This window comes from Chionomys nivalis, chromosome 3, assembly GCF_950005125.1.
Source record: "Chionomys nivalis chromosome 3, mChiNiv1.1, whole genome shotgun sequence".
Taxonomy (NCBI): Eukaryota; Metazoa; Chordata; class Mammalia; order Rodentia; family Cricetidae; genus Chionomys; species Chionomys nivalis.
Window position 1 is genome coordinate 61,511,513 of NC_080088.1, and position 27,740 is coordinate 61,539,252.

Here is a 27,740-nt window from a genome sequence, read left to right on the forward strand (position 1 = left end):
TTTCAGTGGTGAGAAGAGCCTTAGACTCCTTGGAGCTGGGTTCACTTGAGTTTCTTTTTAATGGTCAAGAGCACATATTGCTTTTGGAGAGAGGTCTTGGGTTCGATTCACAACATCTACATCATGAGTCTAATAGCTGTAATTTCAGTTCTAGGGAATATTCTGGTCTCCTGAATGTACATTGTGCACATAGGGATGAACCAGCACACAGACATAAGTTAAAAAAAAATAACATTAACAGTAAAGACAATGTCTCATGCATCTTGGGCTGGCCCCAAACTCCCTATATTAAGCCAGGGATGGCCTTGAACTCCTGATTCTCCCCCACTCCACTTTCCAAGTACTGGGATTACAGACTTTTGTCACCATGCCCAGCTCCAAAGGATAATAACTTATTAAACTGATTTTCAGGATTAATACAATTTTTCTGAGGCTGGAGAAATGGCTCAGAGGTTAAGAGCATTGGCTGCCCTTCAAAAGGACCCAGGTTCAATTCCCAGCAACCACATGGCAGCTCACAACTGTATCTGGTTCCAGGGGCATCTGACACCCTCACACAGACATAGATGCAGGCAAAATACCAATGCACAGAAAAATTATTCTTTAAAAATAAATTCAGGCCGGGCGGTGGTGGCACACGCCTTTAATCCCAGCACTTGGGAGGCAGAGGCAGGCGGATCTCTGTGAGTTCGAGGCCAGCCTGGTCTACAAAGGGAGTTCCAGGACAGGCTCCAAAGCTACAGAGAAACCCTGTCTCAAAAATAAATAAATAAATAAATAAATAAATAAATAAATAAATAAATAAATAAATTCAGTTTTTTTCTAATATAATCTCAATTTTTCTAAGGCACAATAAATTCTGACAACAGGGTAGATTCATTTAATTCAATATAGGGAGAGAATTATAGAAAAAGTAAACAATAACAAAAATCTATCCTATAGTGATTTTTAATTCAAAATCAGAATACAATGACATGCTAAAATCGTCCTTAAATTACCTGAGGAAGAGGCAAAAGACTGCATGGCACATACCTTCTGTTTTGGAGGACCAGTAATAAGCCCGCACTCTGTGCGTCTGCTCTACTTGTGATTATGTGATTGTTTTTCTCCTAGTAAAAAAGCATGGGAATAAAGAGAACAGGATTCTGCATTTCCTTGAACCAATAGCATTTCTTTCCCATTTCAGGTCACCGCATTCTTTTGAAATTATAAATCTATCCAAGAGGGCAGCAGAACTAATTCAGGAAGAATGGAGGGGTATGTTCAAAATTCCAGTTTGTTTGTACATATAGTATTACATATATGTAACAATTGATTTCTATAGATTATCTGTTGCTATGTAACTGCTGTTGTGGAATATTACTTTAACAAGGCAAAGATGTGTTACATTTGTTTATCCTGCAGGATATTACTTTAACTATGCAAAGGTGTGTTACTTTTGTTTATGCTGCATTTGTTTAAGGATGTAAGATGTGTTGCATTTGTTTCCCCTTGCCTGCCTAAGGCCCCTGATTGGTCTAATAAAGAGCTCAAAGTCAACAGCTAGGCAGAGAAGGGATAAATGGGGCTGGCAGGGAGAGAATAAATAGGAGGAGAAATCCAGGCTGGAGAGAGAAGAGGAATGAAGAGAATGGGGGAGAAAGAGAGGCCAGAAGCCAGGCAGCTGACAGACAGGAGAAACAGTGAAAGACAATACAGAAGGAAGAAAGGTAAAAAGCCCAGAGGCAAAACACAGATGAAGAGAAATAGGTTAATTTAAGTTAAAAGAGCTAGCCAGAAATGAGCCTACGCTAGGCCGAGCATTCATAACTAGTAAGAAGTTTCTGTGTCATGATTTGGGAGCTGGTTGGTGGCCAAAAGGAAAAACCTGGTACAAACTGCCCCCAAATTTAATGGCCTAAAATATAAAGGTCTGCCAGTTCAGAGTTCCTGCGGGTCAGGTGTTCGGGAACAGCTTAGCAAATGGCTCTGGTCTGGGGTCTAGGCTAGTCAGTCTTCTCATTGCTGGAACAAATACCAGACAAGAAGCAGTTTAAGGGAAGGAATCTAAAGCTTTGTTTTGGCTCACACTTTGTGGGGAGAGCCTGTAATGGAGGGGAAGGCATGGCTGTAATGGAGCAAAAGGGACTGGTCCCATGGCATCCACAGTCAGGAGGGAGGGAGAGAGGGAGGGAGAGAGAGAGAGAGAGAGAGAGAGAGAGAGAGAGAGAGAGAGAGAGAGGACTGCTGAGACTCAGCTAGAGTTCTCCTTTTTATTCAGTCCATTAAAAAAAACTATTTTTATTTTATGTGCATTGGTGTTTTGCCATGGGTATTAGGTCCCCTGGAACTGGAATTACAGATTACAGACATGTGGGTGCTCAGATTACAGATATGTGGGTGCTGGGAATTGAACCAAGGTTCTCTGGAAGAGCAGTCAGTGCTCTTAGCCACTGAGCCATCTCTCCAGCACCCATTCAGTCCATGTAAGGTGAGTCTTCCCATTTCAAGTAACCCTGTCCTAGAAAATCTTCCACAGCCATGTCTGGAGGTTTCTCTGGTGAGTCTAGAATCCAGTCAAGTTGACAATATTAACTAGAAGGTTAAAGTTGGCCATGGGCAGCTTAAGTGTCCCCGTGACAGACACCGGCTTCCCTGGGAGTGAGCGTTGGTGTGAGAGGGAGGCTGCCTGCCATGCTCTGAAAATCATGCTCTTCGCTCACCAGCCCCTCATAGTTTCATCTGCTCAGTGTAGGGAAACCACACACACACACACACACACACACACACACACACACACACACACAGGCAAAAAGACCAGAAAGAATTGTTTGGACCACCTGGGAGGCTGGCTACCACATCCTGTCTTTCAGTAATCATGAGGCACTTTTGATTAGCATCTAAATATATTACTTTCAAATAAAGTCAATTGTGGCTCAAATTCAAATTGCATTAGCATAGCCAAACAGCGTAGGCTGTGTGGATTTGGCAGCCAGTCCATTGTCTTTGGTCAGTCCTACTAGAGGATCTTTGGCAGAATCCCCTGCCAACGCCTGCCTTTGTTTTTCAAGAGGTTGTGTTACAGGACAGTGAACTTCACAGGCACCAATCTACTTGCTACCCGCGTTTTGGAGGTAATATTTCCTCATTGGCCACTAACTTCATCTTCCTTTTCTCCTGGCCTCAGGGACCAGTTGGAAGCCTTGGACTTCCCTTCAGAAGCTTTGCACACTGAGGTGACCATGGTGGTGACAGGAGAGCCGCCTGGTGCCATGGAGGAAGAACTAGATAATGAGGAAGAGGAGGAGACCTCCTCGGAAGTCCTAGACTCACTGTACCTTCTGGACGTGCTGAGGGTGTCTGCGATTCTGGAGGACATCATCGACCAGCTGTCCATCCTAGGCTACATCATTCCCGCCCAGTACGAAAGAAAGCAGAGCGTCAACCAGGTCAGCACCCTGGCCCCATGCCGCCTGTTTCCTTTCCTTTTGACCTCTCCATTATTTGTACTGCTTGTGGCATTAAACTTAGCTTGAGAAGCAGCACCTTTATGTCAGATAACAGGCCGGATTCCAGTTGTTTGAGGTCCTATGTCAAGATGGAAAACATGGCGTGTAGCTCGGGTATGCTTCTGTCCAAGAGCCCAAAGCTAAGTCCGTGCAAACACAGCACCGACAGCCTTCAGTGTACACAGACTCTGGATCTCTGAATTCAACCAACCTCTGATTTTAAAAAAAAAAAGTTTGGAAAAAGTTTGGTCTTTCCCCTTTGTCACCATTCCTAAAGAATTCAGTACAACTGCTGTACTTTGTATTCGCCACTAGAAGGCATCTAGAGTCTATTTAAAACGGTGTTTGCATAGATCGTATGCTAACGTTGAACCAGCTTTATTTAAGGGGCTTGAGAATCCAGAGGTACCCCAGAACCTATCCTGTGGATGCTGTTGGGCCACGGTGTATATACTGAGATCACCGTTTAAGTTTTCTGAGATCAGATGTCCCTGTTGCCTTGGTTGCTAAAAGTCAACTGTATACTAGGGGGAGGAAATATATCTGGATCATATCAACAATGCTTTAATTAAAAATAACTCTCGCCGGGCGGTGGTGGCGCACGCCTTTAATCCCAGCACTCAGGAGGCAGAGGCAGGCGGATCTCTGTGAGTTCGAGACCAACCTGGTCTACAGAACTAGTTCCAGGACAGGCTCCAAAAAACCACAGAGAAACCCTGTCTTGAAAAACCAAAAAAAAAAAAAAAAAAACAACCAAAAAATAAATAAATAAAAAAAATAACTCTCTTGTTGCTGAATATGTTGAGCCTGATTTTTTTGCAAATATCTGGGCACATTACCATGTCAGTTGTAAACAGAGACTGCTCGTTTGTTTCCCAACCGCCCAGCCCAGAGTAATTACACAGAAACTATTAATTACAACACTGTTTGGCCAATGGCTCAAGCGTAGCTAGCTTTTATATCTTAAATTAACCCATTTCTATTAATTTATGTATCACCACAAGGCTCTTACTTACCAGGTCAGGTTCTGGGCGTCTTTCTTCTTTGGCAGCTCCATGGCATCCTTGACTCCACCTACTCTCTCTAAATATCTCTGTTTGGATTCCCCACCTGGCTTTACTCTGCTAAGCCATTGGCCAAAACAGCTTTATTGATCTACCAGTAAAAGCAACAGATGTACAGAAGGACACCCACATCCGTTGGTAGTTTTATTTTCAATGGTGACTAGGACTTCCGGGCCCCATTGAGCTCCTGTCTGTAACCCTAGCACTGCCAATGCAGAGACCAGATTGCAGGGGTCTGAGGGCAGCCTGCTCTACAGGTGAGTTCCAGGCCAGGCTGCCGAGAGGCTCAGTGAGTAAAGGCACCTGGCATGATTCCGACCTGAGTGTGAGCCCTGGGACCCACGGTTGGAAGGAAGAGCTGATTTCTGTGAATTGTCCTCTGGCTTTCCCTCCCACTCCGGTCATATATCTGCCCTGCTCCAAACGGAAAGTAAATGTAATAAGACAGGGTTTCTCTGTGTTAACAGTTCTAGCCGTCCTGGAACGAGCTCTTGAAGACCAGGCTGGCCTCAAACTCACAGAGATCTGTCTACCTTTGCCTCCTGAGTGCTGGGATTAAAGGCATGTGCCACTGCTGTCCGGCTCATAAATGTAATTTTAAAAATACTTAAAAATATATTTTTGCCAGGTAGTGATGGTGCATGCCTTTAATCTAGCACTTGGGAGGCAAAAACAGGCAGGTCTGAATTTAAGGCCAGCCTAATCTATGGAGTGAGTTCCAGGACAGCCAAGGAAGGCTACACAAAGAAAACCTGATTCAGAAACACACACACATTTTCTTTAAAGAAAGTTCTAGGCTTGCCAGGACTACATAGTGAGATTTCCATATCATAAAAGAAACAACAACAGAAACCTAACTTAACAGGGAATAAAGTCTTTTAAATTATCAGTGACGTAGGCTATAGATTAAAAAATGAAAACAACAATTCATAAATAAACTAAGTTTTTTTTTTTTTTTTTTTTTTTTTTTTTTTTTTTTTTTTTTGGTTTTTCGAGACAGGGTTTCTCTGTGGTTTTTGGAGCCTGTCCTGGAACTAGCTCTTGTAGACCAGGCTGGACTCGAACTCACAGAGATCCACCTGCCCCTGCCTCCCAAGTGCTGGGATTAAAGGCGTGCGCCACCACTGCCCGGCTAAACTAAGTTTTTAAAATTTGCCAGGTAGCCAGGAGTGTGGTGCATGCCTTTAGTCTCAGAACTAAGAAGGTAGAGGCAGGCAGATATCTGTGAGTTCGAGGCCAGTTTGGTCTATAAAGTGAGTTCCAGGGCAGCCAGGGCTGTTACACAGAGAAATCTTGTCTGGAAAAAAACAAGCAAACAAAAATTGCTGGGTAGTGGTGGTTCATGCCTTTGATCCCAGCTCTTAGAAGGCAGAGTTAGGAGAATGGATCTCTGCGTTCAAGAACAGACTGGTCTACAGAGCAAGTTCCATGACAACAAGGGCTACATACAAAAAAACCTGTCTTAAAAAAATTAAAAATAATTTAAAAAATATATACTTTGTACAGAGTATATTATTTCTGATCCTACGACTAGTAAAATCCACTATGTTGGAAGGAGAGCAAATTGCTTCCCACACAGAGAAGTTCATACTATGAGAAGAAAACTAAATTTCCCTCCAACTACCCTTTACAGTTTTTATTCCTTAAAGATTATCATTTTTAATTGTGTGTGTGGTACCATGTGGCTTTGATGCTTGGGAGCAAATTCAGTTCATCTGCAAGAGCAATTTATGCTCTGAACTGTAAATCACCCATCTCTCTAGCCCTCATTTTGTGTGTCTGTGTGTCAGTGTCTATGTCCATGTGCCTGTATGTCTCTGTGTGTGTGCGCGTGCATGCATGCTTGTGCGTGTGCACACACAACCACATGTAGAGCTGGAGTTAAAGTTGGTGGGAGCCACCACTCTTGCCGTGCGGTGGTGGCACACGCCTTTAATCCCAGCACTCGGGTGGCAGAGGCAGGCGGATCTCTGTGAGTTCGAGACCAGCCTGGTCTACAAGAGCTAGTTCCAGGACAGGCTCCAAAACCACAGAGAAACCCTGTCTCGAAAAACAAAACAAAACAAAACAAAAAAAACAAAGAACAAGTACTCTTAACTACTGAGCCATCTCTATGGTCCTGAAAACAGTATCTTTAACATCATTCATTTTCAGAAAACCAGCCATGAAAGAACATCCATGGCCTCAAGTATAAGGAAAGCATCTCCTTTGGCAACTAAAGAAAAATCCATGGTGCAAGAAACCAAACACCGAGGCCAGGATACTATCTTTAAAAAACCGACACGGCAGACCATGATGACTCTGGAGATACTGAAGAAAATTCAGAACGACAGGTAAGAAGGGAGAACAGATTTGGGAAGGGGGCGCCTGCTTCTGTGGTTTGTATTGTTAATAGGTTTAGCTGACAGACCCCTAGAAGAACACTTTAAAACATGGTGAGCCTGCTCTACAAAGTGAGGTCCAGGACAGCCATGGCTATGCAGAGAAACGCTGTCTCAAAAAAGAAAAAGCTGGCTGGACGATGGTACTACACCCCTTTCTTTAATCCTAGCACTCCAGAGGTAGAGGCAGGTGGATCTCTGAGTTTAAGGCCAGCCTGGTCTACAAAGTGAGTTCCAAGATAGCCAGGGCTGTTACATGGGGAAACCCTGCCTTGAAAAACCAGAACAACCTTTAATCCCAGCACTTGGGAGGCAGAGGCAGGCGGATCTCTGTGAGTTCGAGACCAGCCTGGTCTACAAGAGCTACCAGGACAGGCTCCAAAAAAAAAAAAAAAAAAAAAAAACAGAACAAAAAACTAGCAACCAAACAAAAAACCCACACACAAAAAAAACCCCACGGTGTGGTATTATCCTGGACAAGTTAATGCGCCTTTGTTTCTTCCTTTCTTCCCATCTCCCCTTTCTCTCTTCCCCCCTTTTTTTTCTTTTCCCTCCTCCCTCCCTTTCCTTCCTCGCTTCCCGTTCTTTCTTTCTCAGAGTCTCTAGTCCCAAGTGGTTTGAGCTCACTGTGTAGACCAGGCTGGCCTCAAACTTCTGGCGCTCTTGCTATCTCCTGAGTGCTGGGCTGCAAGTCTGCACCAGCACATGGTATCTTAGTTTATAACTTTAAATAGCGTCTGTTTCCTTTTCCCAGTTTGTGATACTAGAAACTTGTTTCCTTCTCTTTTTTTTTTTTTTATTATTTTTCAAGACAGGGTCTTACTATATAGCTCTGACTGTCCTGGAGCTGTCCTTGAACTCACAGAGATTGTCTGTCTTTGCCTTCCTAATGCTGGGATTAAAGCCATGTGCCACTATGCCAAGTTAGCTTTTGGTTTTCTAAAAAAGAAAGAAAGAAAGAAAGAAAGAAAGAAAGAAAGAAAGAAAGAAAGAAAGAAAGAAAGAAAGGAAGAAAGAAAACTAATAATTAAACATTTCCAAAATTATGGGTTACTTCTTAAATGCAGAAGTATATAATGAAATGATAATTCTGTGTGGGACCACCAAATGTTTGTTTGCTTTTCTTCTTTCTTTCTCTTTCCTTTTTTTAAAAACAAAATCTAGTGTAGCCCAGGCTGGCCTCAACCTTAGCACATAGCTGAGGCGACCTTGAACTGCACACTGTCTTGCTCATACCTTCCAAGTGCCAGGATTACAGTGTGCGCCTGGAACTCAGCATGCTTGTTTTAACAGAAGGATTTATTAGCATAGATAAATTTTACATAAGGCTTCCCTTATAACATTTTCATCCATGCAGGTAAAATGTAGTTCCTTCACTTTCATCCCCTTCACTGGCTCTCGACTCCTTCCCAGGCCTCCTCTTCCTAGCCAGCTCCCAGCTCTCTTCTCATGGGTTTCCTTTCTTCTTTCTGAGACCTGTGTCTAATGAGGGTGATTACCTGAAAGAGGACCTCCCCAGTGGCTATCCCACGGAAGAAAATCTCTCCCTCTCCTCACTGCCCAGCTGTCCTCTTCACTCGGTGACCTCATGTTGGGTGGGTCCCATCTTGGTCCCAGCTGCTGAGAGTTCCAGAGTGCCAAGGTCGTGCCATGGCTGGAGGACAGCATCCCACAACACTGACCCCCTCTCTGCTCTCATATCCCCCCCAGATGGGAAGGAGGGGCAGAGATGCCCCACTTAGGGCTGAGCACTCGGCTGTCAGGCGTCTCTGCTATAACAGCTGCGCTCTGCAACAAGAAGCTACAGAAGCACTGGGCCCTGGGCACCAGCAGAAATGGCTGAAAGGCGGTGACAGGGACAAGCCAACTTTCTAGTTTTCTTTTTTGATGTGTGACGTGCACATATATAAGCATTTTTGCATGTGTAGACATGTGTGGGTACATGTACACGTGTGCGTGTATATGTGCACACCTGAGATTAATGTTATCTCCACTCACTTCCCTACCTTCTCCACTGAGGCCGCCTTCATCAAACCTAGACGTCTGACTTCCTAGCTAGCTCGCTCCAGAGGGACCCCGTCTCCTCCCCCCTTCCAAATTCTGAATTACCAGCAGGCCGCCATCACACCCTGCATTTGCATGGGTTCTGGGGATCTGAACTTTGGTCTTGTCACTTGTATAGCAAGCACTTTATCTATGGAGCCATCTCCCAAGCCCCTGTTTCTTTTCTGGGACAAGGTCTCTGTAGCCTAGGCTGGTCCCGAAGCTGCTGTGTGTAGTCTAGGGGTTCAGGATGGCCTTGGACTGTGGTGCTCCTTCCAACTTCCAACAGCCAGGATTACAGGTGTGAGCCACAGGTCCAGCCCCGTCCAGCTTTTAGCTGCTGTGACTTCTGCATCTCCTTATGAAGGTGGGACAGTGTCTTATGAGCTTTTGTTTGTCCCCTTCGCAGGCAGTATTTCAGTGACGTGATCGCAAATGCCATGAAGGAGATGCAAGAATCTGGGTCATTCCAGAGTCTCCTGGATGCCTTGGGAAAAGAAAGAGATAGCAAAATGAACTTCCATGAAGTCATCACCAGGTCAGGGTGCTGATGGATTTATCTGCTTTGGGGTTCTCTTTTTAGATGTCTTCTTGCTATGCTATTTAGGCAGTTCTTAGACCCTAGGAGTTTCTCCTGCCGCAAAGTAGCTGGGACTACAAGCATGTGCTAAACATCCTGGTCTGTTTTACATCTCTTTTCTTACATGTATGTGTATGTGGTGTGTATGTGTGTGTACGCATGCTTGCTTGTGTGGGGACACATGTGTGTATTTGGGTGCATGTACATATATGTACATAGGCCTGAGGTTGACATGGGGAGTCTTCCTTGAATGCTTCACACCTTATTTTTTTAATAAAATATTTTATTTTTTATTGCTATTTATTGAGCTCTACATTTTTCTCTGCTCCCTTCCCTGCCTCTTCCCTTCTCCCTTCAACCCTCCCCCAAGGTCCCCATGCTCCCAATTTACTCAGGAGATCTTGTCTTTTTCTACTTTCTACTTCCCATGTAGATTAGATCTATGTAAGTCTCTCAGTGTCTGCATTGTTGTCTAAGTTCTCTGGGATTGTGGTTTGTAGGTTGGCTTTCTTTGCTTTATGTTTAAAAACCACCTATGAGTGAGTACATGTGATAATTGTCTTTCTGTGTCTGGGTTACCTCACTCAAAATAATGTTTTCTAGCTCTATTCATTTTCCTGCAAAATTCAAGCTGTCATTTTTTTCTGCTGTGTAGTACTCCATTGTGTAAATGATCCTAACATTTGAGAAGCCCTGTTCTTAACATTCTTACTTCTTTTAGGGAGGAAAAAGGAAGAAGAAAGATAAAATCTCTTCAGAAACAGTTAATTGATGTCAAAAAGGAGCGTCAAATGCAAGTACAGGTAAGACTCACCCATGAGGATGCCACCAAAGCTACTGAGCTAAGACCACTACATAGCAGAGTTAGTTATGAAAGGTCTTTGCTTCAGCTGGGGTACCTATCTATTTTACTTAATTAATTAACCAATTAATTAATTTTTTGAGATAGGGTTTCTCAGTGTAGTTCTGGCTGTCCTGGTACTCACTTTGTAAGCCACGCTGGTCTCGAACTCAGAGATGTGCCTATCTCTGCCTCCCAGGTGCTGGGATTAAAGGTGTGTGCCACCACTGCTTGCTCTGCTGGGGTGCCTTTACAGGACAGAGAAAGATGCCCAGTGCATGCCTTTAGTCCCAACATTCAGGAGGCAGTGGCAGGCCGATCTGAGTTCCAGGCCAGCCTGGGCTACATGGTGAAATCCTGGAGGGAGAGGGTCAGAGAGGGGAAAGAGAAAGAAAAGAAAGGAACAGAACTCTGGGGGGATCAGCCCCTTGGAGCGCCTGGTCTGCTGTCACCTTCCCTGTCCCGCCCAAGCATAGCAGCCTCTCCTTCCCTAGAGCACACCTCCTCTCAGTCTGTCTCAGAGGACTCCAGACGGGGAAACATCAACACTGCCTTGTGCAGATGACAATGTTTGCTAATCACTCCAATTGGACTTCCATTACAAACTGGATCTGATGATCTTCTGTAGTCACTGGGACTCATCCCATCGGAATTTCCTTCTAGAAAGATATCGTTCCAAGTTTTAGCAACTGTTTGCAAAACAAGGTTTTGTGATAAAGATACCAACTCTGTTAGAATTACTAAATTTTTTTTGTTGTTTTTTTGAGACAGGGCTTCTCTGTGTAACTGTCTGATTGTCCTGAAACTGGCTCTGTAGACCAGGCTGGCTTCCCTCACAGAGATCCATCTACCTCTGCCTTCTGAGTGCTGGGATTAAAGGCGTGCACCATCACTGGCAGTAACTAAGTTTTTTCCATTTTTTAAAAAAATATTTATTTATTATGTATATAGTGATCTACCTGCCTGTATGCCTGCAGGCCAGAAGAAGGCAGCAGATCTCATTTTGGATGGTTGTGAGCCACCATGTGGTTGCTGGGAATTGAACTCAAGACCTCTAGAACAGCAGCCAGTGCTCTTAACTGCTGAGTCATCTCTCCAGCCCTTCACTTGTATTTTTTAAAATACCGTCTTTCTAGAGAAACCCTGTCTCGAAAAACCAAAAAAAAAAAAAAAAAAATACCGTCTTTCTTATCAGTGAAGATTTATAAAGCTAGTTTGCACTTAATTTTTCTCCCTAATTACAGAAGTTCCCATTCCTGAAAAATTCTATCACAGTTTTAAAATTCTTGATTTTCTTAAGACTCCAGAATTTGGAATCAAGTTTCAGCCATTGTTCAGGCCTCACATCTCCTATTTGAGTAGTGAATCTGGTCAAATAGAAATGTCACTGGACCACAGAGCCGTGGTGGCATAAATATGTCTGGTGTCAGGTAGTTCAGGCTGGCTAAGCTGACTCATTAACCCAGGATGACCTTGAACTCCTTGCCTCCTAAGTGCTGGGATCAGAGGAGTGCAACACCCTGTACCCCACGTCAGAACTGCGTGCTTTGAGGGTTGCTTTCTTACTTCAGTCTATGGCACCCCTGTTTCCCTCTTGCCTTCCAACCAAAGAGACAACCTGACGTTCAAGACAAATGACACCCTCTCCAGAGTCTAGCTTTCAAATTTCCTTAAACCCGTGCTCCCCAAGCCAGGACCAGCTACGAGAACAGCCTGTACTGCCAAGGCGCTTTCGGCACCTCTTGAGGCAGCGGTCAGGGCCTGATGAGCTCTAACTGGCTGAATGCTCTGTCACTACATCATTTTTTCTGGATTCAAATAAAATGTTCAGAAGACCATGTCTGAAGGCAGCGGGGGGCAGAGGAGAAAGTTTGGTCTTCCTTCAAACCCCACAAATACTCCACATCAGTCTGAGGACCTTTGTCATGGGGAAGTGCAGGCTCCGTGGATGGTCGGGATGACAGGATGTGAGGAAGGCAGATATCTGAGTGAAGCTTTGTTTTGTTTGTTTATTGTTTTTTTCTGAGATAGGGGTTCTCTGTGTAGCTTTTCTGCCAGTCTTGGAACTAGCTCTTGTATACCAGACTAACCCCGAACTCACAGAGATCCACCTGCCTCTGCCTCCCGAGTGCTGGAATTAAAGGTGTGCGCCACCACGGCCCAGCTCGAGTGAAGGTCTTAAACTCCTAAGTCGAGTTTCTTAGGCTGTAGTGCTGTGTCTGCAGCTGTGTGCTGTGTCTCTGCAGGTGTGTGTGACCATGGGTATGTGCTGTCTCTGCAGGTGTGTGACTCTATGGGTGTGTGCTGTCTCTCTGTAGGAGTGTGCTGTGTCTGCAGGTGTGTGATTCTCTGGGTGTGTGCTGTGTCTTGCAGGTGTGTGCTGTGTCTGCAGGTGTGTGACTATGGGTGTGTGCTGTCTCTGCAGGTGTATGCTGTGTCTCTGCAGGTGTGTGACTCTATGGGTGTGTGCTGTCTCTGCAGGTGCGTGCTGTGTCTGCAGGTGTGTGACTCTATGGGTGTGTGCTGTCTCTGCAGGTGTATGCTGTGTCTCTGCAGGTGTGTGACTATGAGTGTGTGCTGTCCCTCTGTAGGAGTGTGCTGTGTCTGCAGGTGTTTGCTGTGCCTTGACTGGCATGTGTTACTTGGTGGGAAGATTTGGAAATGGACCCGTGTTTCAGTTCAGTTGCTGGCATGCTTCAGTTGTGATTTTAGCATCTAAAGTTAGATAGTTTTTATATCTTGCTCAGTGTTTCATACTGTCACTAAAATGTTTGTGTGAGACATTTTGCAAAATATGTTTATGACAAACAGGAAGGAAATTAGAGTATTCAGAAGCCTAAGGCAACAGCATTAAAACCAGATGTCTTAGGCTTCCTTTTTTTACACAGCCAGTGTTATATGAATTTATAAAAAGTTACATAATATAATATTACATGATATAATACAAACCTTCTGTTTGCCACAGGCCTCTGCCATAACCTCCTGGAGGGTTTTTTTTAAATGATTTGTAAAATTATGTGTGTGTCTGAGTGCCTACATGTGTTTGCATGTGCATGCATATACATGTATGTCTGAGTGTGTGCATCATGTATGCTGCTGGATGCTGTGTGTGTGTATGTGTGTTTGTGTGTGTGTGTGTGTGTGTATGTTGCTCAAGAAGTCCAGAAGATGGACATCAAATTCCTGGAGCTTGAGTTACAGATGGTTGCAAGCTGCTCAGCCTGGGTGCTGCAACCAAAGTCCCGTCCCCTGGAAGAACAGGAAGTGTTCTTAACTGTTTCACCATCTCTCCAGTCCTGACTTCTAGAAAATTGGATAAAACAGCTAGAATATGGGCACATCTTCTCTTGTGCTCATTCCGAGTTACAGATTGTCTTTAGAATTTCTGGAACATATCTAGGTCTTCATTGACTGGAGACTCTAGCATGAACCTCACCCTTTTCTTTTTATTTATAAATTTCTTGGCCTCATTTTTTATGAATTGGCTTATTCGTCTTTCAAGTGTCAGATAGACAAGCTCTTCAGAGGATCCTTCTTAGACAGTGCTAGTGGAGGTCACCTGACTGTGTCTCCCCAGCTTGTCTGTTGCCCTCTCTCCCACACAGGCTAGGTGCGCCCACAGCCTTCTCCCCCACACAGGTGCGCCCACAGCCTTCTCCCCCACACAGGTGCGCCCACAGCCTTCTCCCCGACACAGCCTTCTCCCCCACACAGCCTTCTCCCCCACACAGGTGCGCCCACAGCCTTCTCCCTCACACAGGTGCGCCCACACAGCCTTCTCCCCCACACAGGTGCGCCCACACAGCCTTCTCCCCCACACAGGTGCGCCCACACAGCCTTCCCTCCCACACAGGTGCTAGGTGCGCCCACACAGCCTTCCCTCCCACAACAGTTTCCCACTACACAGTGGTCCCTCTGGGACTTGGGCTGTTTATGTCTCCACAGTCCTCTGCTGCCTAGCTTGGTGTCTGCTACTGAAGAATTTTCAATCCATGAGCTTTGAGACCTTAAAATCATGAAACATGCTGGGTGATGGTGGCACACACCTTTAATCCCAGCACTTGGGAGGCAGAGGCAGGCGGATCTCTGTGAGTTCAAGGCCAGCCTGGTCTACAGAGTGAGTTCCAGGACACCCAGGGCTGTTACATAGAGAAATTCTGTCTTAAAAAACCAAAACCAAAACAAAACTAACAAACAACCAACAAACACACAAAAAATGTGAAGCCTTAGTGACTGGTAGAGTTTCCCTGCATGTTCTGTGAATCACTGCGCTGGCCAGTCTGTGTCAGCTTGATGCAGGCTAGAGTCACCTGGGAAGAGAGAAGGTCTGCTGAGGAGATATCGCCATCACATTGGCCTGTGTGTCTGTCTGAGGAGCATTTTCTGGATTAGCGATTGATGTGAGAGGGCCCAGCCCACTGTGGGTGATGGCACCCCTGGGCAGGCGGTTCTGGGTTCTGTAAGAAAGCAGGCTGAGCAAGGTATAGGGAGCAAGCCATAGCCAAGCGGTGTTCCTTCATGGCCTCTACACCAGCTCCTGACGCCCCTCAATGACGGACTGTGACCTGCAAGCCAAATCAAACCTTTCCCGCCAAAGTAGCTTTAGGTCAGTGTTTGTATTACACAGACAGAAAGGAAACCAGGACAATCAGTGTCCATCTATACTACAAGGTACAGGTTCTGTGTTCACAGACTCAACCAACCAATCAGAGTGAGCCTGAAAGAACCTGACTCTGTATAGATGTTAATAGAGGATTAGAGTTATCTGCAGGCTTCCGTACCTTGGGAGGAGGCACCTTGGAACTGGCCTCCAATGGGAACTGGCGATGACTAGCATCGTGCTCTGGGTGCTGATACTCTCGTTTTTGAAAGGTGAAACCTAGGCCTAAACTGACTTGACCAATTGCAGAAAACTGTTTAGGCTGCAGGAAATCAGGACTTTGACCACTGGTCTTTCTACCAAAACGAGGTCCTAATGGCAAATCTGTTTGGAAATACAGACTACCCGAAGAAGACACTGCTCTGTTTGGTAGTGTGAACTTCGGAGAGTGGGGCCTAAAACTAGGTGGACTGAAGTCTCGTGCACTGGGCAACTTTACTCAGGGCATCGGACAATTTATATTCTGCGTGCATTCTGAGGGTTGAGCAAGGTCATGTGAGCAAAGTTCAAGTTGTACACAATCAGAAGTACAAGCAAGGTCACGTGAGTTTAGGCTGTGTAAGTCATGAGGACAGCGTGTTTGTAATCACCATTCTGAATATGGGTAAAATGATAGGTAATCTGGATGGGTGTAGAGGCACACACCTTTAATCCTGGCACTTGGGAGGTTGAGGCAGGTGGATCTCTGTGACTTCGAGACCAGCCTGGTCTACAGACTAAGTTTCAGGATAGTCAGAGCTACTCAGAGAAACCCTGTCTTGAAAAACAAACTAACCAGGCTGGAGAGTTCAGGGGTTAAGAGCACTGACTGCTCATCCAGAGGACCTGAGTTCAGTTTCCAGCAACCACATGGTGGCTTGCAGCCTCTGTAATGAGATCTGGTGCCCTCTTCTGGCCTGCAGGGATATATGCAGTCAGAACACTTTATACATAATAAAGGAGAAAAATAAACTAACAAAAGATGATGGTTAATCTGAAACAACCACATTCGTATATTACTATACCTGGGAGGGGCTGAGAACACATTCCACAAACACATCCTTGTTTGGGAGGACAGAGGTCACAAGCTCTCAGAAATTTCTTCACACAGCTTCATTCACGGACCATGTTCAACACTGGCGAGACCTACTCAGTTTGAATTTGGTAGCTTTCATTCTGTCTCTCACACTTATTTATAATCCTGTGGGAGGGGCGCATATGTGGAGGTCAGAGGACAATTTGAGAGAGTTAATTCTCTCTCTCTGTCATGTGGGTCCCAGGGATCAAACTCAGATCATAAGGCTTGGTGGCAAGTGACCACCTCTTTTGAGACAGGGTCTTCCGTAGCCCTGGCTGGCTTTGAGCAGCTCACTGTAGCTAAGGATGACCTTGAACTCCTGCTGGGATTATAGGTGTCTCCAGCTTCACCTCTTTTCCTCTTCTGAGCAGGGTCTCAGTGTGTGGCTCTGGCTGGTCTGGAACCTGCCGCGTGAGCAGGGTTGGCCTGGAAGGCATAGAAACTCACCTGACTGGGCCTCCAGAGTGCTGGGGTTAAGGTGTTTTTGATGAGACATGTTCTTTCTCCGTGGGCCTGGTTGGCCTGGAGTCAGATGAGCCTTCTGCTCCCCGTCCTGGTGCAAAGACTCATTTTCCTTCAGAAGATCGTGATGACTGAGCGCATTTCCCCAGCTCCGCCTGCCTTGTAAGCACAGTGATCTCATCTCTGCAGAATGGGAACGAATACATTGCTCACCTCAAAGACCAGCTACAAGAGATGAAGGCCAAAACCAACATGGAGAACCTTTATATGAAAAGAAACGCTGAGCTGCAGGTTACCCAGACCCAGAAGAAATGTAACAGAGCAGAGGAACTCTTGCTGGAGGAGATTGAGGTAACCTGTGCTACACTAGGCTAGCTGGGGATGGAGCCCAGTGGCGGCATATGCCAGATTCTGAGTCCGCCTTCCAGTATCAATACACAACAACAACAATAGATACATCCAGGTAGATGACTTGATGATGCCAAGTGGCTGTCACTTTAAAAAAAATCATTTATCTTGGGCAGGAGAGAGATCAGCTGTTAAGAGTGCGCACATTTCTTTATCCTGGTGGTGGCGCACGCCTTTAATTCCAGCACTGGAGAGGCAGAGGCAGGAGGATCTCTGTGTTCAAGGTCAGCCTGGTCTACTGAGTGAGTTCCAGGACAGCCAGGGCTACACAGAGAAACCCTGTCTAGAAAAACTTAAGAAGACCTTGGTTCTGTTCCCAGCACCCAGGTGTGTAGGGTGGGGGACAACCTTCTGTACCTCCAGTTCCATGTTTTAAAATTATGTGTGGGAAAGTGCCCAAGTAGGTTAGAGGCATTGGGCCCCATGGAGCTGGAGTCATAGGTGCTTTCGAGCCACTCAACCTGAGCGGAAGGGACTAAACAGAGGTCCTCTAAACACGAGCAGTGTGCACTCTTAGCTGCTGAGCTAGCTCCTGCCTCAGCCAGCTGCCATTCCTAATACGTCAGCCAATAAAAGAGGAGGAAGAACATTAATGTTTTCCTTCATGACCAGTACAGCCCACAAGGTCAAGCTTGAAACACTCAATGGGCCTAGATATCTGTGATTAGAGATTCTAATGGCTCCATCTCCTGCTCTCTGCATGACCTGGAGACTGCTGCTGGGAAAGCCTCCCTCCCAACCCCTGTTTTTTTTTTTTTTTTTGTTACATTTTCTCTCTTCTTCCTCCTTCTCCCCACCTCCTGTTCTTCAACATTGGCTTCTGTAGTTCAGGCAGGCTGGCCTCAGACTCACTTTGGAGTGCAGGGCTGGCCTTGACCGGATCTGCCTGCCTCAGCCTCCAGAGAGCTGGGACTCCAGGTGTGGACCATCTGGAAGTCTGTACTTCCCTTCTCTGGGCTGAGAATCTCGCACTTGAAGCATGGTTTTTCAGATGACAGGGTTGTTTGGGCTTCTTTGGGGGCCCTTGCATGTATCTAAGGAGGTGCAGTGTTTGTGGAGCACACAGGGAGCTCTGTAGGGAAGCCTTGGCATTCCTGGGGTCCCTGAGAATGGTGACCTCAGCCTTGCTGAGGAGAGAGCCTGTGCTTGGTGCATTACAGAAACTGAGAATGAAAACTGAAGAGGAGAACCGAGTTCATATGGAGATCGAAATGTTCCTTAAGAAAGAGCAGCAGGTGAGTCTCCGGGACCTTTGGTTCCTCATTTAGGATCAAATTAGAGATGGCTTACCAGCTGAGAGCACTGGCTGCTCTTGCAGAGGACCTGGGTTCAGTTCCAGGCATCAACATGCCATTTCACAGTTATAACTCCAGGCCCAGGGCATTCAGTGCCCTCTTCTGGCCTTTAAGGGCATTGGGTGCGCTGGTGCACATGGCACATGCATGTAAAACACCTGTACATATAAAATAAAGAGATCTCTAAAGCCCACTCCATGAGGTGGTGGCACACATTGTTAATCCCGGCACTCGGAAGGCAGAGGCAGGTGAATCTCTGTGAGTTTGAGGCCAGTCTATGAGTGCTGGGATTAAAGGTGTGCATCGCCACTGCCCAGCTGGGCGGTGATGGCCTTTAATCCCAGCACTCGGGAGGCAGAGGCAGAGGCAGGTGAATCTCTGAGTTCAGGGTCAGCCTGGTCTACAAGAGCTAGTTCCAGGACAGGGTCCAAAAGCTACAGAGAAACTCTGCCTCAAAAAACAAAACAAACAGCTGGGCGGTGGTGGCGCACGCCTTTAATCCCAGCACTCGGGAGGCAGAAGCAGGCGGATCTCTGTGAGTTCGAGACCAGCCTGGTCTACAGAGCTAGTTCCAGGACAGGCTCCAAAGCTACAGAGAAACCCTGTCTCGAAAAACCAAAAAAAAAAAAAAAAAAAAAACAAACAGCTGGGCGGTGGTGGCGCACGCCTTTAATCCCAGCACTCGGAAGGCAGAGGCAGGCGGATCTCTGTGAGTTCGAGACCAGCCTGGTCTACAAGAGCTAGTTCCAGGACAGGCTCCAAAACCACAGAGAAACCCTGTCTCGAAAAACAAAACAAAACAAAACAAAACAACAAAAAAATTAAATAAGTAAATAAAGAAAATAAAAAATAACAAAAAACCCCAAACAAACAAACAAAAAAAAAAAACCCCATGATCAGTTGAGAGGTGTTTTTAAAATTATCAGTTGCATTCTCATTTTGTTCATGTTCTTAGAATCTCTTTGCAAAATAATTTAAAATATAAAATGTCCCATTGAATGGGTATGCCACAGATCTGCTCCAGCCATTACTGATTGTTACTGCAGGTGCTCACTAACAGTTCATCTCAGGAAAGCACTGCAGAGGCACCGGGATTCTGGGATTCTGGGTACATGGTACTCATGCTTTATCCTTCATATTCCATGATGTGTCTAGTCTGTTCTGCAGGCTGTGTGTGCAGGTAGTCATGTCAGGGTGGTTCTCTTTTCAGCACTGATTGTGTGTGTGTATGTGCGTGCATGCTTGCGTGTGCACACAAGTGTGATCCGTTCTTCTCAGACACAGGAGAGAGAACAAGGTATTTTCCACCAGTAAGAAAACCTCAAACAGAGGGGTTCAGTTTTACCTAAGACCAATCAAGTAAAAGTCCAGATTTAGTTGTCCCATTTTTCTCAGTAAACGCCCTAACTTGCATGAGAGAACTCGGCAGAGTTGTCTGTTTATGTGTAATTCTGTCCAAGACACCATTAAAGTCAAAAATAAAAGAAACCGTACTCCATAGTGACAGTGCATGCATTTCATCTCACACACTCCAGAGACAGAGGCCAGGCGGGGCTACACAGTGAGACCCCGCCTCTGATGATGATGATGATGACAATAATGCCCAAGCCAGGGTCTCTAATAATGATGATGATGATGATTATAATAATAACAATGCCCTAAGCCAGGGTCTCTAATAATAATGATGATTATAATTATAACAATGCTCCAAGCCAGGGTCTCTAATAATAATAATGATGATGATAATAATAACAATGTCCCAAGCCAGGCATAGTTACTCACATTTATAAACTTAGCACTCAGGCGAGAGAGACAGAAGGATCAAGAGTTTGAGGCTAACCTGAGCTACATGAATCATGTCTTACAAAAAAAGAAGCAACAGGGAAGAGATGAACAAGGACAGAAAGGGAGGGGTGAGAAGGAAAGGAGGTGAGTGGGACCCATTATCTTTAGTGCTAGTCAGCATCACTCTTTAGATACAGAGCCAGCTCTGAGACAGAAACCTGCACAAATGACGGAAGGAAAAATATTAGCATTTCCAGCCTATAAAATTATCTGAAAACCCAAATATGCCGACAGAAGCCCAGATCTAACCTGGGATGTCCTGAGGGACCCAGGGCAATGTACAGAGTTGAAGGCATCTTTCCACATAGCATGCCCTGAAGCAGGTCCAAGCGCGTGGAGCGATGTGATGAACAGAACTTGGAAGCAAGCAACCTAAATGTCCAGTAGGAAACTGTCGTAGGCATATTTCAACTGTGGGCTATCCTACAGCACTGAATTGCTATTGAAAACTTTAGATCAAAAAATAAAAACTACCGGGTGGTGACACACCCCTTTAATCCCACATTCGGGAGGCAGAGACAGGCCGATCTCTGTGAGTTTGAGGCCAGTCTGTTCTACAGAGTGAGTTCCAGGACAGCCAAGGCAACATTGAGAAACCATGTCTTGGAGGAAAAAAAAAAAGATTTGGGCCTCAGTGGTGAAAGTGTGGCTGTGATTTCCTGGATGAGGTGACTAACAGGAACCGTAGACTTGAGTAAATGATCTTTTTCTTTTGTTTGATATGATTCTTGCTACATAGCCCAGGGTGTTCTCCAACTCAACTCTTGATCCTCAGCCTGCCCCAGCCTCCTGAGTGCTGGGATTGTAGGAGTGTGGACAATGGCTGGCTTAAATGTTTTGCTTTCTCCTCCTCCCTCCCCGAGCCTCCCCTCTCTCTCCTCTTCCTCCTTCAATCAGTTGTAAAGAGGGACTGTTTCCATTGGTGGAGATTATCTATTCTCTTTAATATGTTAAAGTAAAACACTATACATTTGCTCTTGAGTCCTTTAAATTTTTGAAATTAGCCTTACCTGGTCTTAATGCACATGGCAAGTAAACGCTGGGATTGTTAAAGGTGTTGGGAATGAGTGTGCCCTGGGAACCAGATGGGGGAGCCTCCAGGAGACCTGACATGTCTTCCAGCGCCCTCTGCTGACAAAGATTAGTATTTTGCTAGGTGGCCAAAGAAACCTTTCCAGTAAGGCTAGGCCTTGCAGAAAGTACTTGGGAGCTGAGAGGCAGCCGCCGCCAGCTGACACCAATGGCGAGGTTGGCTCTGTGGAGCACTGCTGTGTAAATTTTACTGCTGTGTAAACAGTTGTCAAAGTTGTTTTGTTTTTAAAAACCGGTAACTACAAATTTATTTTTAAATTTTAATTTTGAGACTGCATCTCATTACATAGCCTCACTATGTAGACCAAGTTGGCTTCAAGTTCAAAGAATTAGAGTTACCTCATGAGCGCTGGGATCGAAGGTGTGTGTCATGACGCCTGGCTGAGATGCATTATTTTTTTAATCCTTCAAAGTGGTGTATTTATCTCCTTTAATGTGTTCATAAAGTAAAATACACTTGTGCATCTTAAGTTTGCACATTCATTTATTCGTGTGTGTGTGTGTGTGTGTGTGTCTGCCACACGGATCCCCTGGAGCTGGAGTTACAGGTGATTGTGAACTGCTCAAACTTAGCCTGTTCTCAAGACCCAGGACAGGTTCCCAACCAAAAACCCAGTAAAGTGTGATTCTTAGTGACAGTAATCCCAGTGCCTGAAGTTCCTCAGGAGACATCAGTTCTAATGGAAGATGCACAGACTGAAGGCGGAGTGCCAAGGTTCAGATTTCAGCCTCGCACTCAAGTCTCCTTGAATTCTTTAGACCCCTCTCTTTCTCGTAGAGTGGAAATACAAGAATCCCTTACAGACAGTGCAGTGTACTGACATTCAGCATACAACACAGGAAAGGGGGGAGGCTAAGTAAAAAGGTTTGCTTTAATAAAAGCAAGAGAATATAGATAATGATGAATTCTAGACCCAAGAGAAAGAAAGTAAAACCTTAGCATGTATAAGAAATTTGAAGAGATAGCATAGGAGAAAGTCCATCTGCTCTCTAGAGGGCCTGAGTTCTGTTTCCAGCACCTTCTTTCATTTTCTCTTGCAAAAAGTCCATCTTCAAGTAACTTTTCAAGACTGAATCTCATTTTTCTATCATTTTTGAAAATTAGGTTGGCTAGGCATCTTATATCAGACTCATGTCTGTGTTCATTGAGAATTTTCAATACTTCCCTCCTCCCACAGGCTAGACTAGAACATGCTATGTAGCCAATGATGGCCTTAAACTTCTGACCCTCCTGTCTCTTCTTTGATCATAGGTGTGAGCAACCATGTCTACTTTTATGTGGTGCTGGCTGTCAAACCCAGGGCACATACATTCTAGACCAGCACCCCAGCTTAGCATGTCCCCAGTGCACATGTCAGTCTTTTGACTAATGTTCAGTGTTGTTAATAAACAAGACTTGATGTCACGGCTTATTGTTCAGAATTTCTACCTATTTCTCTGCCATCTTCCCCAGAGACACTGAAGCCCCCCCCCCCTCGCTTTTCTCTTGGTCTTGAGTATTGATTCACTTCTGGAAAGTTCAAGCATTTGTTTTGCAGTGTGGGTGTCAAGTCCAAGACTACTCGTGGAAGGAAAGAGCAACCCTGAGCTGTGCCCCAACTCTTCCTGCTCCTGTCTTTCTTGTCATTTTATGTATTGTTTCATCTTATTAGCTGATGATTTCATAAAATTTTGATCATATGGACATCTCCAACTCTTCCTACCTACTTCTCTACCCACCTAAACTGTCCTAAAAAAACCTCATCAGACACAATTTGTCCTGCCTGTTATACTCTCGGATGTGTGGTGACTACCAGGGCCACACCCTCAAAAGACGGACTCTGTCTCTCCCAAAAGCTATCAACTGCCACTGGCTTCTAAGCTAGGGTGGAACTTCTTGCCCACCTCCACTCTGTCCTGGGATTCTGAGTGACGTGAGCGGCCCATCTCCACTCTCTCCTGTGATTCTGACTGACTTGAGCGGGCCACCTCCACTCTCTCCTGTGATTCTGAGTGACGTGAGCGGCCCAGCTCCACTCTGTCCTGGGATTCTGAGTGACGTGAGCGGCCCAGCTCCACTCTCTCCTGGGATTCTGAGTGACGTGAGCGGCCCAGCTCCACTCTGTCCTGGGATTCTGAGTGACGTGAGTGGCCCAGCTCCACTCTCTCCTGGGATTCTGACTTGAGTTCCACAGGTCCTGTGCATGCGTCACGTGCTGTGAGCTCATAGGCGCCACTCCTATTTAAAAATAGAGCGACTTACACACAGGAAAGTACACAAACATGGCGTGTATAGTTTGATATAGCCATCATGTCAGCACCTCCCTCTCCCATACCCTCACCAAGTCTGTTCTGACTGGATCTCCCTAGGAAAGTTTCTTGGTGTAACTGAATCACAGTCTTGTTATTTTATGTGTGGTGAAAGCCATTTTTTTTTTGGGGGGGGGGGTTCAAGACAGGGTTTCTCTGTGGCTTTGGAGCCTGTCCTGGAACTCTTTTTTTAAATTTTTTTTATATTTATTTATTTATTTATTTATTAATTATGTATACAATATTCTGTCTGTGTGTATGCCTGAAGGCCAGAAGAGGGCACCAGACCTCATTACAGATGGTTGTGAGCCACCATGTGGTTGCTGAGAATTGAACTCAGGACCTTTGGAAGAGCAGGCAATGCTCTTAACCACTGAGCCATCTCTCCAGCCCCCTGGAACTAACTCTTGTAGACCAGGCTGGCCTCGAACTCATAGAGATCCTCCTGCCTCGGCCTCCCGAGTGCTGGGATTAAAAGCGTGCGCCACCACCGCCCGGCTCAGAAGTCATGTTTTAATATTCTTTCTAAGTAGAAACTTGAGGAGAAGCTGGAGTTCTGGATGGAGAAATTTGATAAAGACACCGAAGCAAAACAGAATGAGTTGAATGCCCTCAAGGCAGCCAAGGCGGCTGACTTGTCGCACCTTCAAGAACTTGCAAAGACGGTAAGGGGGGATGGGGTCCTGGGGATGAGTGGGGACTAAGCTCTCTGGGGAAGCCTTTGGCCAGAAGTAGAAGTGTGGCTGTAAACCAACGGGATTCTTTGATGATGATGACCACGGCAGGATTTATTTTATTTTTTGAGTCATACCATATACTTGCTACTGGCTAGGGTAGAGCAGACTGGCCTTGGACTGGGCAGTCCCTGCAGGTGTCCTGGGAATTCTGGGATTCCTGGTGAGCAGGGCTGGTTGGGCTCCGTGTGTCCTTGTGCAGATCCGGGAGTATGAGCAGGTCATCATTGAGGACAGGATGGAAAAGGAGAAGATCAGGAAGAAGCTGGAGCAGGACGACCTGGAGCTGAAGAGCATTGTGAAGGTAGGATGCACTGGCGGTCGGCGGGCATGGCAGGCACACTGCAGTTGTAGCACAGAAGGCGCACATACACGTCACAGTGCTGAGACAGAAAAGACAAACCTGGCTCTTTCCAGCCATAACAATCTGAGGAGGGGACTCAGATATAGGTTGGATGCTCCAGAATGCTGTGCCCCGCTCCATACCCTGGCTGTCCAATACAAGTTGCTTTAAAACAAACAAAACCCCAAAAGGTAAAAGGAACAATACGAATTAGAAAAAACACATTTAAAATGTCTTTTAGCTTAGTATTTTTGAGACAGCGTCTTTCGTAGCCCTGACTGGGACTATGTATGTGGCCTGCGGTGCTCCTTCTCCCTCAGCCTCCTGAGCACTGGAGATTATAGAGGTGAAGACTCAAGCCTGGCTGAGACAGCAAATGTCTCATAAAAGTTCTATGTGAACTTGCAATTAGCAATGACAACATGATCAGGTCCAGATTCTGGAAAACAGTTTTAAGATTCATTTTTACTTTTAAGTATGTAAATGTCTGTATTTGGGTACATGCACATGATTGCAGGTACCCACAGAGGCCCGGGGAGCATCAGATTCCTTGGAGCTGGAGTTACAGGTGGTTGTGAATTTCCAGATGTGGGTATTGGGAAACTAACTCGTAATCTGCAAGAGCAGTAAAGCTCTTAACTGCTGGGCCATCTCTTCAGCCCCTGGAAAAATGTTTAAAGCTAAAACTGTAATGCAAAGATGGTTTGAAAAACGTTGCTTGGAAGTGCATCCTTCAGGGGTCCTGGGGGGAATGAACCTGAGATGTAGAGTAAGAAGCAAGTTCTGCCTGTAGCTCAGGCTGGCCGTGAACCTCACCGCTCAAGTGCTGGAACTACGGGTGTGCACCACCACACAGGGCTGTATTCTGTTCCGTCTGTGGTACTGGGCCTCAAAGCAACTTATCACTAAGCCACAACCACAAGTCCAAAATGAGAACTTTAAAGTACTTCCAGAGACAAATATAATATGTATTCATTCATAAGTAGCTTTTAGACATAAAGCAAAGAAAAACCAGCCTATAATTAACAACCCCAGAAAACCCAAACAAAGAGAAACCTAAGAGAGATATACATGCATCTAATCTACATGGGAAGTAGAAAAAGATCTCCTGAGTAAACTGGGAGCATGGGGGAGGGGAGGAAAGAAAAGGAGGGGAGCAGAGAAAAACATATAGCTCAGTAAAAACAATAAAGAATACTTTCAGGACCCAGGTATCCAAATTCATTCTTGGTCTTCCTGTTAGGAGAATCTGATGTATAATTAGTAAATGTTGGTCAGGCTTGTATGCTTTCCATTTGTCAAGATTCAGTGTATAATGAAGAACTAAGCAAAGACTGCTTTGTTCTCACTAGTGGATTCATGTGCTCTCAGTAGGCAAGGATAATCTGATTTTATAATCTAGACTGTTCAGAATAGTTGCACCACACTGACAAGACATTCAAGGGGACTTTTAGCTGCTCCCTAAAGGTATGTGACCCTATTAACCACTGAGATTTCTCAGTGTGTCCCTGAGTGCAGCTAAGAGACATTCATTCCCTTTCTAGCCAATGGCTGCGAGGTGGGCTGTGTTACCAAAGGTGCCAACATGGCCTAGCACACTGCATTTCCACTCAGCCAGGAGCAATAGGGTAGCCATAGTGACATCAGCCTGGCCACTGCCATGCCTCAGAGATGTCCTTAAACACGCGCGGCTGTTGGTTCTCTGTGGAGAAGGATCACAATGCTGCCGGGCTCACTGAGATGAACTGCCTTCCTTTCTTCTCTCCTCCAGCTTCAGGCCTGGTGGCGAGGAACAGTAGTCCGGAAGGAAATTGGCGGTTTCAAAATGCCCAAGAAAGAGAAAGATGATAGCAAAGATTCCAAAGGCAAGGAGAAGGAAAAACGGAGAGGCAAGAAGTGACGAGTACCTGCTGTTCTTTCCTCTGGTCTCCAGGGACACACCAATGCCGTCACAACACTCACCTGTGGCTTGCCATCCAGGACGCCTACGGAGTTCACTAGGCCCATTACCCTAGTTTTCAAACCCCAAATGGGGGTTAGAACATGGCTGTAGGGCCTCTTCAGACTGTGCACTTTGGGGAAAGAAGTGTTGAGCAGCTTTGTGAACATTCTTTCTCATGAGAAAACAGTTCACAGGCTTATAGCGATACAATAAAAAGTCTGGTGTAATATTTTCTTTTGATTTTATGCCAATATTCAGCGAGAATTATCAAGGTTATCTGCTAGCAAAATATGTCTGCACACGGTAGTTAATAAACTTTGGTTTGTTAAACTTATAAACTTTGCCTGTCTCACTGTTACCGGCACTGGGGGACGGCACCTAATCTGCCTCTTAACATAGCTGCTCTGGCAACCTTTCTGGGGATAGATCGGGGTGGAAGTGGCCAACACAAGAGATGGAGTGTGCATACACAGTCATCTAGTGGTAGAGATGGGCACATGTCCCAGAAAGCTAGACAAGTGACACACAACTATGTCCACCATCTGGGATACTGAGACTTAAAGAAAGAAGATAGGTGGAAAACAGCCTCTGTGGGGTCCAGCAAAGCTGGTGGAAACCGGTCCGTGTGGTGTTTTCACTTCTCCCTTAAAACCAGCGAGCCCACTGGCTCATTCTTGCTCTGACCATCAGTAAGGAATGTCTCCAGGACAGCACAGCTGTCTCCACTGCGCCTCTGTTTCCTTCTGTGTCTGTGTGCATGATGTGTGCAGGTGCACATGCAGAGTTCAGAGGTCAACTCTGTTGACTCTTCTCCACCTTTTTGTGGGTTCTCAGGCTTAAATTCAGGTTGCCAGGGTCATCTTGGAACTTGCTGTGAAACCAGGCTGGCCTTGAATTTAAAGATCTGCTTGCCTCTGCCATCCTGTGCTGGGATCAAAGAAATGCATCACTGTGCCGAGCTTGTTTCTTTAAAATAAGTTTTTTTAAAAAAATAATTAGTGTAGGGGCTGGAGAGATGGCTCAGAGGTTAAGAGCACTGGCTGCTCTTCCAGAGGTCCTGAGTTCAATTCCCAGCAACCACATGGTGGCTCACAACCATCTATAATGGGAGCTGGTGCCCTCTTCTGGCATAGAGGCATACATGCAAGTGAAACACTGTATACTAAATAAATAAAATCTTAAAAAAATAGTGTGTGCATGCAAACATGCATGCATG

At 45.6% G+C, this 27,740-nt stretch overlaps 1 protein-coding gene across 2 annotated transcripts; it reads left to right on the forward strand.

Moving 5' to 3' along the window:
• Nucleotides 1–1,190: 1,190 nt before the first annotated feature.
• On the forward strand, nucleotides 1,191–26,847 carry Iqcg (IQ motif containing G). Of its 2 annotated transcripts, XM_057765262.1 has the most exons (10): nucleotides 1,191–1,257; nucleotides 3,167–3,428; nucleotides 6,707–6,885; nucleotides 9,386–9,514; nucleotides 10,278–10,359; nucleotides 16,766–16,927; nucleotides 18,145–18,219; nucleotides 24,039–24,170; nucleotides 24,442–24,543; nucleotides 26,354–26,847. In XM_057765262.1, the coding sequence occupies exons 1-10, from the start codon at nucleotides 1,250–1,252 to the stop codon at nucleotides 26,480–26,482; spliced, it is 1,260 nt and encodes a 419-aa protein (XP_057621245.1). In that variant the 5' UTR covers nucleotides 1,191–1,249; the 3' UTR covers nucleotides 26,483–26,847. The 2 variants fall into 2 exon arrangements, with proteins under 2 accessions (XP_057621245.1, XP_057621246.1); XM_057765263.1 differs by lacking the exon at nucleotides 18,145–18,219.
• The last annotated feature ends 893 nt before the right edge of the window (nucleotides 26,848–27,740 follow it).

Excerpts from the sequence above, each read along its gene's own strand:
- Iqcg (XM_057765262.1), top strand. Across the intron at positions 18,220-24,038 it reads TCCTTAAGAAAGAGCAGCAG|AAACTTGAGGAGAAGCTGGA; the intron begins GTGAGTCTCCGG and ends CTTTCTAAGTAG. Across the intron at positions 24,171-24,441 it reads TTCAAGAACTTGCAAAGACG|ATCCGGGAGTATGAGCAGGT; the intron begins GTAAGGGGGGAT and ends GTCCTTGTGCAG.